We start from the raw sequence: 12808 nt of genomic DNA, 5'->3' as shown, positions 1-12808 counted from the left end.
TCAACTTCAACTGTGGTTTCTGTTTTCCCCTTTCTGTTTTGCTAGACCTAATCTGGGGAAATCATGTTTCAGTACAAAGTTCATGTCAGTGCTTCAACAATCTCAGGACTTGTTCAAATGGTCATTTAATGTGGGCTAATGGACACTTAGGATAGCCTCTGTCATTTAGGTGTAGAAGCAAGTAACTGTGATTTCTGTACGGACTTCCACAAGTTTACTAACCAAGTGTGAGCTCTTAATAAACAGCACACATGCTATCCTGCACAGATGAGAGAAGATCCCGTCTGTCTCCCAGGCATTCTGCATACCAGGCTACATGGAGAGGGGATTGGTGGCAATCACAAATAATGACTGGTTAGAAATCTAAACCAGCATTTGTGTGACTCATGGGGGAAAGTCACCCAGCATCACGTATCATATCACTGATGAGCTGTGTTTGGCCTGGTAGGAACTGAAGTGGTTGTCCTTTGAGGACAGGTTACACAGTTTGGGCCTTTTTTGAGTAAGGGGGAACATGACAGGCTTATAAAGCTATGCATGATGTGGAAAAAGTAGATAGAGGTTCTTTTTCCTCATAACAACCTGGGTCATCCAATGATGTTGGGAGATTCAAGATAGGCAAAAGAAGAGGCTTCACACAGCACACAGTTAAACCTATGTCATTTGCTACCACAAATTGTGTGATAGATGCCAACTAAGATGTTTTTAAAAAGAGAGAGATTAATTCCTGGAGATTGTATTTAATGGCTATATGCTGCCTCTAGGATCACAGGCAAAGCAGTATGTCTTTAAGCAATGGGAATATGATGCAGAGAGTGCTTCCCATAGGAATTTAGTTGACCGCTGTAGGAAACAGGATGCTAGACTAGATAGATAAGCCTTTGGCCTCATCCAGCAGGATTTCTCCTATGTTCTTCTTATCACTTCACTTGCCCTGTTCTTGCTATTGGGCCGTTGGTTTCCTATTCTGTCTGTGTTAATAAACTGAAACTCTTTTAACTGTGCCTTGTGTTACAGTTTTGTTCTATAAAGTACCTAGAACACTTGGCACTAAGTAAATACAAGGCGGTAGTCATAGCAAAAATAGTAACCAGGAACTGGTTGAGGCAGAATGGAGAAGAAACAGGTGGGGAGAGTGTCAGGAATAAAGTATTAGTGGTGACCACAAACAGAGGAACCCGACACATTAGGTTCCTACTCTGTTCCCGACAGAGTCACTGGCAGATGGGATATTTATAGATACAGATACAGTGTGTATATATGCCCTTCATTTCTTTTAACTTGCTTTGGAATCATGGAAAATGAGAAAATAGCTCTTATGTCGCCACACCAACTTCCATTTTTAGAGAAAACATAGTCTTCTAAGAGCAATGTTAAAATTACAGGCCTAGCTCTGGAGAACCAGAACAGCTTCTTGGGATTTCAAGTGCTGCAGGCACTTTTAAATTAGAACTTTGCTTATTCTATTTTGTACCTTGAGAGAGCTTTCTTCAGGGAAAGCAAGTCACTGTATTATTTAAAAGTTGGGATTTCCCCAATTTTCATACAGAAATTTGCATTCTGAAGCAATACCTTTTGCCAAGCAAATAATTAATTTATTCCTCCAAAATGTATCCTATTTCTTCACTGCTTCTTTTCCCATCTTTGGCAATGTCATTTTTACAATTCTTTCCCCATATTTGGCAATGTCATTTTTACAAGTGAGATAGGTGAGGGGGAGTCTCATCACCAACCTAATGGCACATAGCAAACAGGGTGGCATGTCGTGCCAGGGTGGCATGGTTGGGTAATACTGCAAAATTTCCTTCATCTATCAAGCAGTCAAATGCCACCTTGTGTACAAACCCTTGTTGTGGTGAAATTGCACTGTATGAATGCCATGCTATGTTTAAAAGCATGGATGAAAACAAGTGAAATTCTGAGAAGGAATGCGAAAAAGAAAGACAAACATGTTTTATATGAAGAAAGAATGAAACACCACAAGGAGGGAATTCCTGTTTCAAATCTTGCCTCTGCCATAGACTCACTTCATGGCTTTAGGGTTCATGCATTCTTTCTTTCTCTGCCTTAAGAATGATATGGGTATAATAATACTAGCTTCTATTATTTGATGAGATTTGACCACTTGAAAGTGTTGTGTAAATGTTGATAATCCCTATTTTTCTAGTTGGGTTTGGTTGACCAAAGTAAATCAAATAACTGAAGGTGGATTTGTCTTGATGTTCTACATATATTTGCTTGTCCTACAGATGTTGATGCTGTGTCTATTTTTTTTATTGTTGCATTTATATCCCACTTTCAAGGAGCTCAGGGTGGCATACCTATGAGGTATGCTAGGCTGAGAGACTATGACTGGCCCAAGGTGACCCAGTGAGTTTCATGGGTGAGCAGAGATTTGAGCCTTGTTCTCCCACGTCCTGGTACAACACTCACCACACCACACCACACCACACCACACCACACCACACTGGCTCTTCAGAAGGAAGCTCGCTCATTGCTTCTGTCCTGTCACTGATAGACCTCTCCCAGTTGTCTTGTAAGAATAGTTGTAAGAACTGACCTTTATTTGTGTTTTTAACAACAACAGCAACAATATTTTTTTCTAACAACAGAGCCTAAAGTGGATAAGAGGAATTTAAAACAAGGAGCATCAAGAAACTAGTACAATAACATTGGTTTGGAGATTACAAAAAAAGGAGTAAAACGAAGTAAATGGGAATGTGGAAGCATTGCAGTACCCACAGTTTGATCTGGTAAACCAGGCTACACTGTAATCTGGATACCAGCCAGCTGTGCAGATGGCTGCTGGTGTAAGTACCGTCTCCAAATCCTTCAATCTTCTGTCTCCAGAAAAAGATATGACAAAGCTGAAACCATGAACTCGTAGAGAAGTACAAAGATGACAGTTTCCAAGACGAATCTTAATTCTGTAACAAGGTATTGCTCTTTATTCCAGTTGTCTCCCTTGTTACCCAGAAAGTAGGAGGAACATGTTTAACTGACCCACATTATTAGCTTTGCTTGTGTTTAAGCAGCCAGTAAAAGAGGAGCTTTTGTCTCTCTCTTAAAAAAAGAAAGAAAAAGCCAATCCATAATTATATTTTCAGGGGAACTATGTTCATATTTCCATTGTGTTCTCTAACATCTGATACACATTTTTTTTTAAAGTGGCTGAAATAAAATAATTTCAAGTATTTAACTGTATTGAAAAGTACCTAACGTGGTAGTCATCTCATATATAGCAATAACATTAGCATTGCCAGATAAATAGTATAAGCTCTGTTAGTTTTTCCCTTCTCCATTTTATGATGCATGTGCTTATGTGTATCTGAGGGAGAAAGCACAATAACTGTCATTTGCATAATGAGTTAAGAATCTAATCTTCTAGTTGTCCTGACCTAAGTTGTTGCCTATTCCTATGTTCTGATGGTGTTTTGCCCCAAAATTTGAACAATAGTTGAATACTAAGTCCCTAGGATTTGGTTACCATTCAATATTATACCATTCAATATTATATTACCACATCTGGAGACGTTTTACCTGCTTCTTCACAGTGTGCGAAAGGTCAGCAACATGACCTTTATGTGTTATACATTTGATTTTAGCCGCTCTGAGCCCAGTTTTGGCCGGGGAGGGCAGGGTATAAATAAAAATTTATGTTACAATTGTGGCTTTCTGTCATTCTGTGGTGATTGTTGCTGACCTGCTCTGCTGTGGAGTGAAACCCATCTCTCTATGCAGTTCTGTAGTGTTGTATTGCTTCCTGGTTCTTTGTTTAGGGAAGTACCATATTTTTCGCTCTATAAGACGCACCATACCATAAGACGCACCTAGTTTTTGGAGGAGGAAAGCAAGAAAAAAAATGTTCTGAATCTCAGAAGCCAGAACAGCAAGAGGGATCGCTACGCAGTGAAAGCAGCAATCCCTCTTGCTGTTCTGACTTCTGGGATAGCTGCGCATTCGCTCCATAAGACGCACACACATTTCCCCTTACTTTTTAGGAGGGAAAAAGTGAGTCTTATAGAGCAAAAAATACGGTACTTGCAGTCTTAAAAGCTTTTTCATATTGATTATGGTACTTCAAAGAGTAGATCCTTAGATACAATGGCTGGTTTTTAAAAAGAAGATGGTGTTCATTTTATTTCTGTGAAGGCATCTATTGCGACATGCTGTTGTTTAGATTACCCATGTGTGTTTTGCACTCAGCAGTCAGTTTTTTAAAAAATTGGTGCATGCTCATGCAGTTCCAAAAGGAAATGAGGTCCATCACTAGCAGGCTAATGTAGCCCCACATCACCTTCTCCATATTCTGATCATATTTTGTTCAATATTTGAAAAATTATGTTGGTATGTTTTTGTAAGGTGTGAATGTGTATGCATTACAAATGTATTATGCCTGGATACAGCTCCAGCTGAAAGCCTCTACAATGTAACTAAAGTGAAATTAACCTGTATTTGTAGGAAACTAAAATTGTAAGCCATCTTTAGAGAGCCATGCCCTGAAAGATAGTGTATAAATACTATGAATGAATGAATGTATGTATTTTAAAATCAAGATCAATGCACACCTTACCCAGCCCTCTTGCCACACAACATAATGAGAACTGTTAGGGCCTTCAGACTGCAGCTCCTTGACAAAAAAAACCCCCATCTCTCAAACATAAGAAATTTTAGTGAAAATTAAATACCTCATGGAGATTACATATATTTACACTTTTCTAAAGGAGTAAATACTTGGAATGTAATATCTGAAAATCATGAAGAAATACGGGAAAGGCAAGCTGTTAATTGAAAACCATGAAAGACTCTAGCTTGAGTGAATACCTTCCCCACTCAATTCAATTGCTGTTATTTGCTAATACTGTATGGATGTTCAGTTTACCAAGTAGTCCATGTTGGGAAGTCTCCCATTTTAACACACAGTAGAAAGCATGGTAGAAAAAGAATAGCACCTGTTGATCAAGCAGAACCATAGTAGAAAGCCTTACTACTTGAGCCTGCTTTTGGTCTTATACGCATCTGGTAGGTCACTGTGACAGCAGAGTGCTGGACAATATTGGCCACAGGACTGATCCAGCAGGCTCTTCTTAAGTTCTTAGATGTTATAATTATTGTTGCTTCTTAAATTCCTGGCCTGCACTTCTTCCCAAAGGTGTCTAGGTGCAACGGACAACTAAGCAGTCAAACAGTACAATTAAAATTAAAATGTAAAATAAACATTCAAAAACAATCACATACCCTCACAGCTAACAATTTCAAGGTTGCCAAGAACGGTTCTTTCAGCTATCAAATGCCTGATTAAATGGGAATGTTTTAAATTTCTTCTTGAATATTAATAATGACAGTCAAACCTCACCAGGGAAAACAATTCACAAATGGGGAAATGCCACAGAGAAGATCCTGTTGCATGACAGCACCAAACTGGGCAGTTGGTAATCTCTGTTGGGGCAACTGACTCTTTCTTGTATTATTTGACAGTAATTGTGTGTCCTTGCTTGCACTCCGTGCTTTGCAATATAACCATAACCACCTTTCAGAACCTTTGCCCTGTAATTGCAGCATTTGTGGTGCCTGTTTACTTTAATTTCAAATGAAATTTGTAATTGAGCCTGTTTCTCTGGCTTCCAGGAAAAGAGCCAAGAAAAACTGTTGAGTCGCATAAATATGGGTCAGATAACATTAATATTCACATAATATTGTTAGCTGCAAATAAACAGTTTTGCATAATTCTTCTATAATAATTAACTTTTGTGATTACAGTAAATTTATCTCTGTTCTCTTAATTCTTCAAATACATGGTTGCTGTTTCACAAAATTTGACCTGTCAGATTATTTATCAGATTGCTAATCCTTACCCCCTTTCCACCCTAAATCTTTGGATCTTCATAAAACTAAGAGACAGTTGTTGTTAAATCTGGGGGAAGACACACTGATATATTTTGAGATGTGATTATTTAAAGTGTAGCAGGTCAATGGGAAAAAGCCTACCAGGTAGCCATGAGCTTGTATGTATTTAGTCTCTGCAGATTATCAGTTTGAAATTTAAAATACTGATTCAGGTTTATTTTTCTTGCAGTAGTTGCATATTTGGCTGTAGAAGTTGACTTTCCATTATACTGAGATCAAAAGTAAGTTGGAAAAGTTTTAGAGCACACTGAACATGCTCTTATGATATCTGTCTCTGGATTTAGTTATCGAGTATGATAACATTACTTCTAAAAAGGATCCCTTTGTTGTATTATTTGTGAAGGCTACTTCACCCTGAATGCCAGGAATTCGTTTATTGTGAAGTGTTGCTGTCTATGGTCCAAGATTTGCTTCAAATCTCACCTTGACCAGAGAACTTAATTAAATTTTTAATTTGATTTATTAGATTTATACACCGCACTTCATCATAAGATCTCAGGGCAGTTCACAGAATAAAATACAGGATAAAAACAAGTAAATTAAAAACAAAACAGCAAAACAGTAGCTTTTGGCTTGGCTGGTTAGTATATTTGGATGTTTCTGGTGCTGTTAAATCTGCGCTTTCTTAAGTTTTGTTTTAAACTATTAAGACACCCTAAACCTTGGAAAATCAGCTAATAAATGCCTTTCATGATACTTCCTTGGTTATATTCAGCACAAAAGGCAACATATTCCCTATTTAATCTATATTGCTCTTAAGCAAGTCTGCAAGTCCTGGGATGTTCAAATGTGACAGTGTGGTGGAAGAATAGAATGAGCAATTGACTCTGCTTTTCATTGCCAATACTCACGTTTTGTAAGTTCCCAGGGCCCCCAACTATTGCCTTACAGAGGGGACATGTGCACATTACAGTGGTACCTCGGGTTAAGAACTTAATTCGTTCCGGAGGTCCCTTCTTAACCTGAAACTGTTCTTAACCTGAAGCACCACTTTAGCTAATGGGGCCTCCTGCTGCCGCCGCACCGCAGGAGCCCGATTTCTGATCTTATCCTGAAGCAAAGTTCTTAACCTGAAGCACTATTTCTGGATTAGAGGAGTGTGTAACGTGAAGCGTATGTGACCCAAGGTACCACTGTACATGCAGTGAAAAGTAAACGAGTCACTTGTACATTCTGCTCCGCTGTCCCGGGGAGCGCTCCCACGGCTTGCGGAGACTTGCCTGTTTGGGGGCTGGGGTCGGCGCCTGAGGGGGAAATAATTCCCCCCCTTTATTTCCCCCCCCCCAAAAAAATTGGGTGCGCCCTATGGTCCGGTGCGCCCTATGGTGCGAAAAATACAGTAGTTGATTATGTGGTTTGCTTTGAGCACCCTTGGGATTAAATGAATCTGGGGTTTTGTACATCAGCAATAAAGAACTTGTGCAGAAAGTGAATCTTGTATTTCAGTGTTGGGGCAGTAGAGTGAGATTCCCCCCGTCCTTTCCAACAAGCTTTGATAGAATTTGGGGAGACCAATGAGTTTAGCAGGGCACGGCTGGAGGATACACTTGCATTGGGGTACTTGCTGCCTGGGCCAGAAAGGACAACAGGGATGCTATGACAGCTGTCTCCTGCCATGTGAGGCACTGTGAGCCTGCTCCAATAGGACTTCAGCACTGCTCTTAGTACTGGGCACGAGGAATGTGGTGCTTCTCTTGGACTTAAAGAACCAGAAGAGCTAGCAGCAACAAATAAGGAGGAACTGATAATTGTGTTTGCCACAGTAGTATATTAGATTAGGTCAGGACCACATGTTCAGTGTTGTTGCCTCACAAATGACTCCTAAATAGCGGAACTTCATCACTCCCAGCCACCCCCAAAGTGGCAGGATTTCTGAGACAGACTCTCCTCTAAAGAGATGAGGATAGTGATAGGTGTTAAAATGTAGGTTTCACCTTAACTGGATTTGAATGAGTAGCTAAGCTCAGACAAGAGATTATTAAGGCTTAACAATGACACTGCTACCAGAAGACAGGCAGTTCAGGCCTGTGTTCATGTGGAAATTGTACCAGTAGCTTCTGAAATTCACAGGACTGGGGAGGTTTACAGGCTCTGTGTCTTGTAAGTATGTTTTGGGCAGTTTTTGAGACTGTATTGTTAATACTTGGGAAATTAGAATAGTAACCAGAAGTAGTAGTTCTTTAGATCTAAGCAGAATTTCATATAATGTCAGCAAAGTAGAATATTTTCTTAATTCCATGGCTAGGGTTTGTTGGGTTTCATAGATGAATTGCCTCACTAGCAGCCAGCCTCAGAAGTGATTCTTCCAAAGTTTGCAATCTCTGATCTTACAACTTCAAAGTTGTGATATCAATACAGCATTTCACTGTAGAATATGTTTTGAGTACTGCTAAGACCAGTCACATTGCTTGGTCAGGGTTGTTGTTTTTTAATGTAGCTTTCTGTTCAAGTGAGGCTATTGGAAAAATCAGGTATATTTGCCCCAACTCTTTCCCCCACATACAGCACGGGGAAAAGGGATGTCACCTAAGTACAGGGGTGGCGATTTTAAACAGCAGGAGAGGGTCCATGAAGGACTAACTTTGAAGATTATGTTCCTGACTGTGGAGTGGTGGTGGGGAAATCAGTGGGTTGACTAGCTGGGGAGAGGAATGTAAGGCTGTGGTAGGCAGATGATGAGGCAGAAATAACATGAGATATACTTCGTTGGAGAAGAAGTAGCAGGAGCAGAGGTTGTGGGTACACTGACTCAATCCTATGCATTGAATTCTAAGGTTGTTTTGGAATATTATTATTATTATTATTATTATTATTATTATTATTATTATTATTATTATTATTATTTTAAGTCTTGTGGTGCTGCAGTGTTAAGGGGATTTCGGCCCATAACATCGTTAGCATGTTATGAGAGCCAGTGTGGTGTAGTGGTTAAGAGCAGTAGATTCGTAATCTGGGGAACCGGGTTCGCGTCTCTGCTCCTCCACATGCAGCTGCTGGGTGACCTTGGCCTAGTCACACTTCTCTGAAGTCTTTCAGCCCCACTCACCTCACAGAGTGTTTGTTGTGGGGGAGGAAGGGAAAGGAGAATGTTAGCCGCTTTGGGACTTCTTTGGGTAGTGATAAAGTGGGATATCAAATCCAAACTCCTCCTCCTCCTCCTCCTCCTCCTCCTCCTCCTCCTCCTCCTCCTCCTCCTCCTCTTCTTCTTCTTCTTTGTAGCTACCTCAAAATAATTATTGTTCTTCACCCCCCCACCCAATCATTTAATATTTATTTAAAGTATAGATTGCCCTTCATCCAAACATCTCAGGACAGTTAACAACACAAAAATACAGGATAAAAGCACAAAATAAATAGTTACCATGTTGTGTGTGATGCGTCTGAATCACAGGTTTGCTGCTATATCATACCCACTTCTGGCACAAAACCTCTTACCCCACATGGCTCTGACACAGTTTATATTTTTGTGAGAGACTACAGTGCACTCCACTTAAGTGCCCTTTGTCAGAAGCAGATATTAGTTAATTTGATAATAAATCAAAATTTCACAGTTTTCACTTTTTTGCAACCCCCTTAAAGGAGGGTAGAACATAAACTAATTTCCAGATACCCTGATTCCCAGTTCCTGTACTTTAATGGAAGTGAAATTATATAATTAACTATTCCTGCCACACACAAGGCTAGATCACAAACTCTTACTATGTAATGTAAACCGCTTAGCGATTTTGCATATTAAACTGTATATAAATATTATTGATGGTGATTATAGGGCAAAACCGTGCAAACCCTTTTTTCCCTATACTTTCTTTAGATGCTGAACTGAGATATCTTACTTAATCAAGATTTTTTAAACTGTTGTTTTAATAACAAATGCCACTTCCGATGAAAAATTTGAATATTAGAATTGGCTCTGTGAACTTAAATTTCTTCTATTTATTTGTGAAACAGCAAGACGGCAGTAACCTAAAGTGATTAGAACTTTTAGCAGGAAGTTGTATTGAGAGAGGCAAATGCAAATGTTCCACAATTCCATGAGGGTGCAGAAGGCTTGCAGAATATGTTGGAAGCAGAAATTGGCTTCCAGTGGATTCCAGATTTCACTCCCCCCCCTTTTTTTTTTTTAAAAAAAGCAGGTATCTTGACCTTGTAGTTGCAAATATGTTTATAAACAACCTTCCCCAAGCAGGCAACTTCCTAGCTGTTTTGGACTACGAATTTCCATTGGCCCTAGCCATCATGGCCAGTGGCTCAGGTGACAAAAATTGTAGTCTAGAACATCTGCAGGGGGATCAGGTTGGGGAAGCCTAGTTGGTATCTGCTTGTCTTGGGAGACAATGGAAGAGTGTTGAAGGCTGATCTAGAAAATGTATGAAGCAAGTCTTTTGAAATTTCAAATCAGAGGAATTGATGAACATTTCAAGTAGAAAGTAGTAAAGATCCATGTCACACATCATTCCTTGTCCCTCCCCATGAATATGAAAACCAGAATAACTTATGCAAATTATGAGAAACATGCAGATTGGCACGATTTATGTACTCTGTAGGGCTGAGCTTTACTTAGCATAGAATTTTGATTACCTTGGATCCACGTGTGTTTAAGTTTAATGCGGAGTGCATACTCCACCCTAGCTATGACCTAAAGTTACATAAACAGTCTTTAAAAAACGTAGATGAAGGCTGCACTTAATTGGGCCTACTTCTGAATAAACATGCATATGACTGCACTTTGTAAGGATACTTATGTTAAGCTAATTATTTAATGTGCTGTTGGTGTTTGCTTTTATTTATGACTATTTTATGTATATTAGCTTAATTGTAAATAACATAGTTACTTAAAATGTTTTTCTTTTTAAAAAAGGTTCAATTGACTTCACATTGTTTTTACTTTTCTCCCAGATTTTTGAGCATCTGAGAGGTGTTATAGAAGCACACCTTTAGTACGGGAAGATGAGTGAACTTGACCAGTTACGCCAGGAGGCGGAGCAACTGAAAAACCAAATCAGAGTAAGTATTATAGACTAAAGGTCTTGCCTTTCTCACCTGTTCTGGATGTTTGGGTGCATGCGTTCTCTCTCAAATTAATCTGTGTGGTAGGGGGGATTTTAAAACAACTTACTTGTTTTATTTAAAAGAGCTGCTATTTTAAAATAAAGAGCTTTTCTTTTATATAAAAGATTTCTAAGCCACATCTCAGCTGAAGCTTCCCAGGTGATTAACAAAACAAATAAATGTATAATAAAGAAATTTAAGCAACATTAAGAATAAATATAACCACAAAACACATAAAGATGGCACTTAAAAACTGCTCTATGGTGGTACATTTTCAGTGCCTCTCATGTTGCCATTTGGCATTAACTACTTATGCTGACCCATCTCAAAGTGCTACTTTACTGTGCTATAGTATGGCATAAATTTCCAAACTTGTTTGTTAGCTTCCAGTGAAGGAAAAAAGCATGTGGCATGCACAGCGATTTATAGTCTTGAGACTTATAGCCTAATACCATTCATTTCAGAGGCTAGTATAATCTGGCTTCTTTCTGTGTAAAAGAAGAGGGACTACACAGAAACCCTCCAGACAACAGCAACCTTATAAAAAAAGAAGCAACTAGCCAGTTCTTCAGCTCCAGGTTTCTACTAACTCATTCGTAAGATTCATCCTTTACACCGTCCACTTTCTTCATCTTCAGTTTCCCTTTATGGTTTCTAGGTAAGAATCATGCAGGGGCAGTAGGAGCCGCAGCTGGCAGAAGTTCCCTGCCAGGGTTGAAACTCCCCTGTGCCATCTTGGCTTTCTTCTTTCTCCGATACAGAAGCTGGACTACACACTTCTTTCCCAAAGCAGCTGAACATTTCAGGCCATCACATTAACTCAGTGTCAAAATAACTTAACCACCACATATAAAAATAATGGTGTTGCACAGCTGTATGTTTATTCCAGAAAACAAACTTTTGCTTGTTCCTACTTGGCATTTCTTTCTGAGGAAAGCAACCATGAGACTGAGCTGTGTGCTACAAAACCCCAGGCTCATTTCTCATCTCTGCCATCAGTTTAGGCAAGCTGCTGTCAACACAGTTTCTAGTCATTTATTGTGATATACTGACTGATCTTAGTATGGTGGTTACTGAGGTAACATATGTGGAAGCACATATGTGCTATATAATTGTTATCTCTTGCTTCTCTGTGGACAAATAACTGCATCATGTTGGAAAAGTTCTTAAGTAGTAGAAGGCAGAGATTAAATTTCATTTTCCTTTTTCCTGCAAACCCTTTATTTTACTTATTCCAAGGTGATAATTTTCATATGCTGTGCTCTGAAGGGGGGGCAATATTAACTTCAATTCCGGCACTCAATAAGGCCTTCATTAAGACCTTTTTACTGTTTTTACTTTTTCTAAAGGCAATTTTGATGATCTCATTCGGTATCCCTTATGCACCTTTTGAGATTCTACTGTTTTTCTCTCCCTCTCTACATGGCTTTGTGAGGGATTGGCCTTGAAAAGTGACTAATAAACTTATTTTTAAAAGTTATTTATTAGTCATTTTTCATGGCCAAACCCTCACAAAGCCCTCCAGAAGTTTGAAAAAAGCATTACTTTCAGTCAAGGCACATCAAGCTTCTTTACATGAAAAAAATATATTTCTTTCCTTCTGGTTGAAAGCTTACACAAATAATAAAAGTAGATCATTCAGTTGACCTGGCATAAAAGTTTTAGGTCACGTATACCTGAGCTTTTGTTGGATGCATAGTGTATGCGGTTTTGCTTAAAACTGAGGCAATCTCATTTTAGGTTGAGAAAGTGTGTATGTATATGTCAATAACCAGTAGAGCTACATTGAATACACTATTAAACACAGAATTAAAACAATGTATGCATAATTTTGTACAGGTATATTGTGAAA

The 12808-nt window shown here is 39.0% G+C and overlaps 1 protein-coding gene across 8 annotated transcripts in view; it reads left to right on the top strand.

The window, feature by feature from the left end:
- GNB1 (G protein subunit beta 1) overlaps positions 1-12808 on the top strand; it is a 68413-nt gene that overhangs the window by 32455 nt on the left and 23150 nt on the right. For 7 of the 8 annotated variants that reach the window (XM_081923808.1, XM_081923805.1, XM_081923806.1 and 4 more), the window contains exon 2: positions 10804-10911. In XM_081923808.1, coding sequence (XP_081779934.1) covers positions 10855-10911 — 57 coding nt within the window. In that variant the 5' untranslated portion in view covers positions 10804-10854. Of the gene's footprint in view, positions 1-6076; positions 6129-10803; positions 10912-12808 lie in introns of all 8 variants that reach the window. The other variant, XM_081923803.1, reaches the window with a different exon arrangement.

This window comes from Podarcis melisellensis, assembly GCF_964234715.1.
Source record: "Podarcis melisellensis genome assembly, chromosome: 8".
Lineage (NCBI taxonomy): Eukaryota > Metazoa > Chordata > Lepidosauria > Squamata > Lacertidae > Podarcis > Podarcis melisellensis.
The sequence above is the reverse complement of the archived record's forward strand: the minus strand, read 5'-3'. Positions and strand labels throughout refer to the sequence as shown.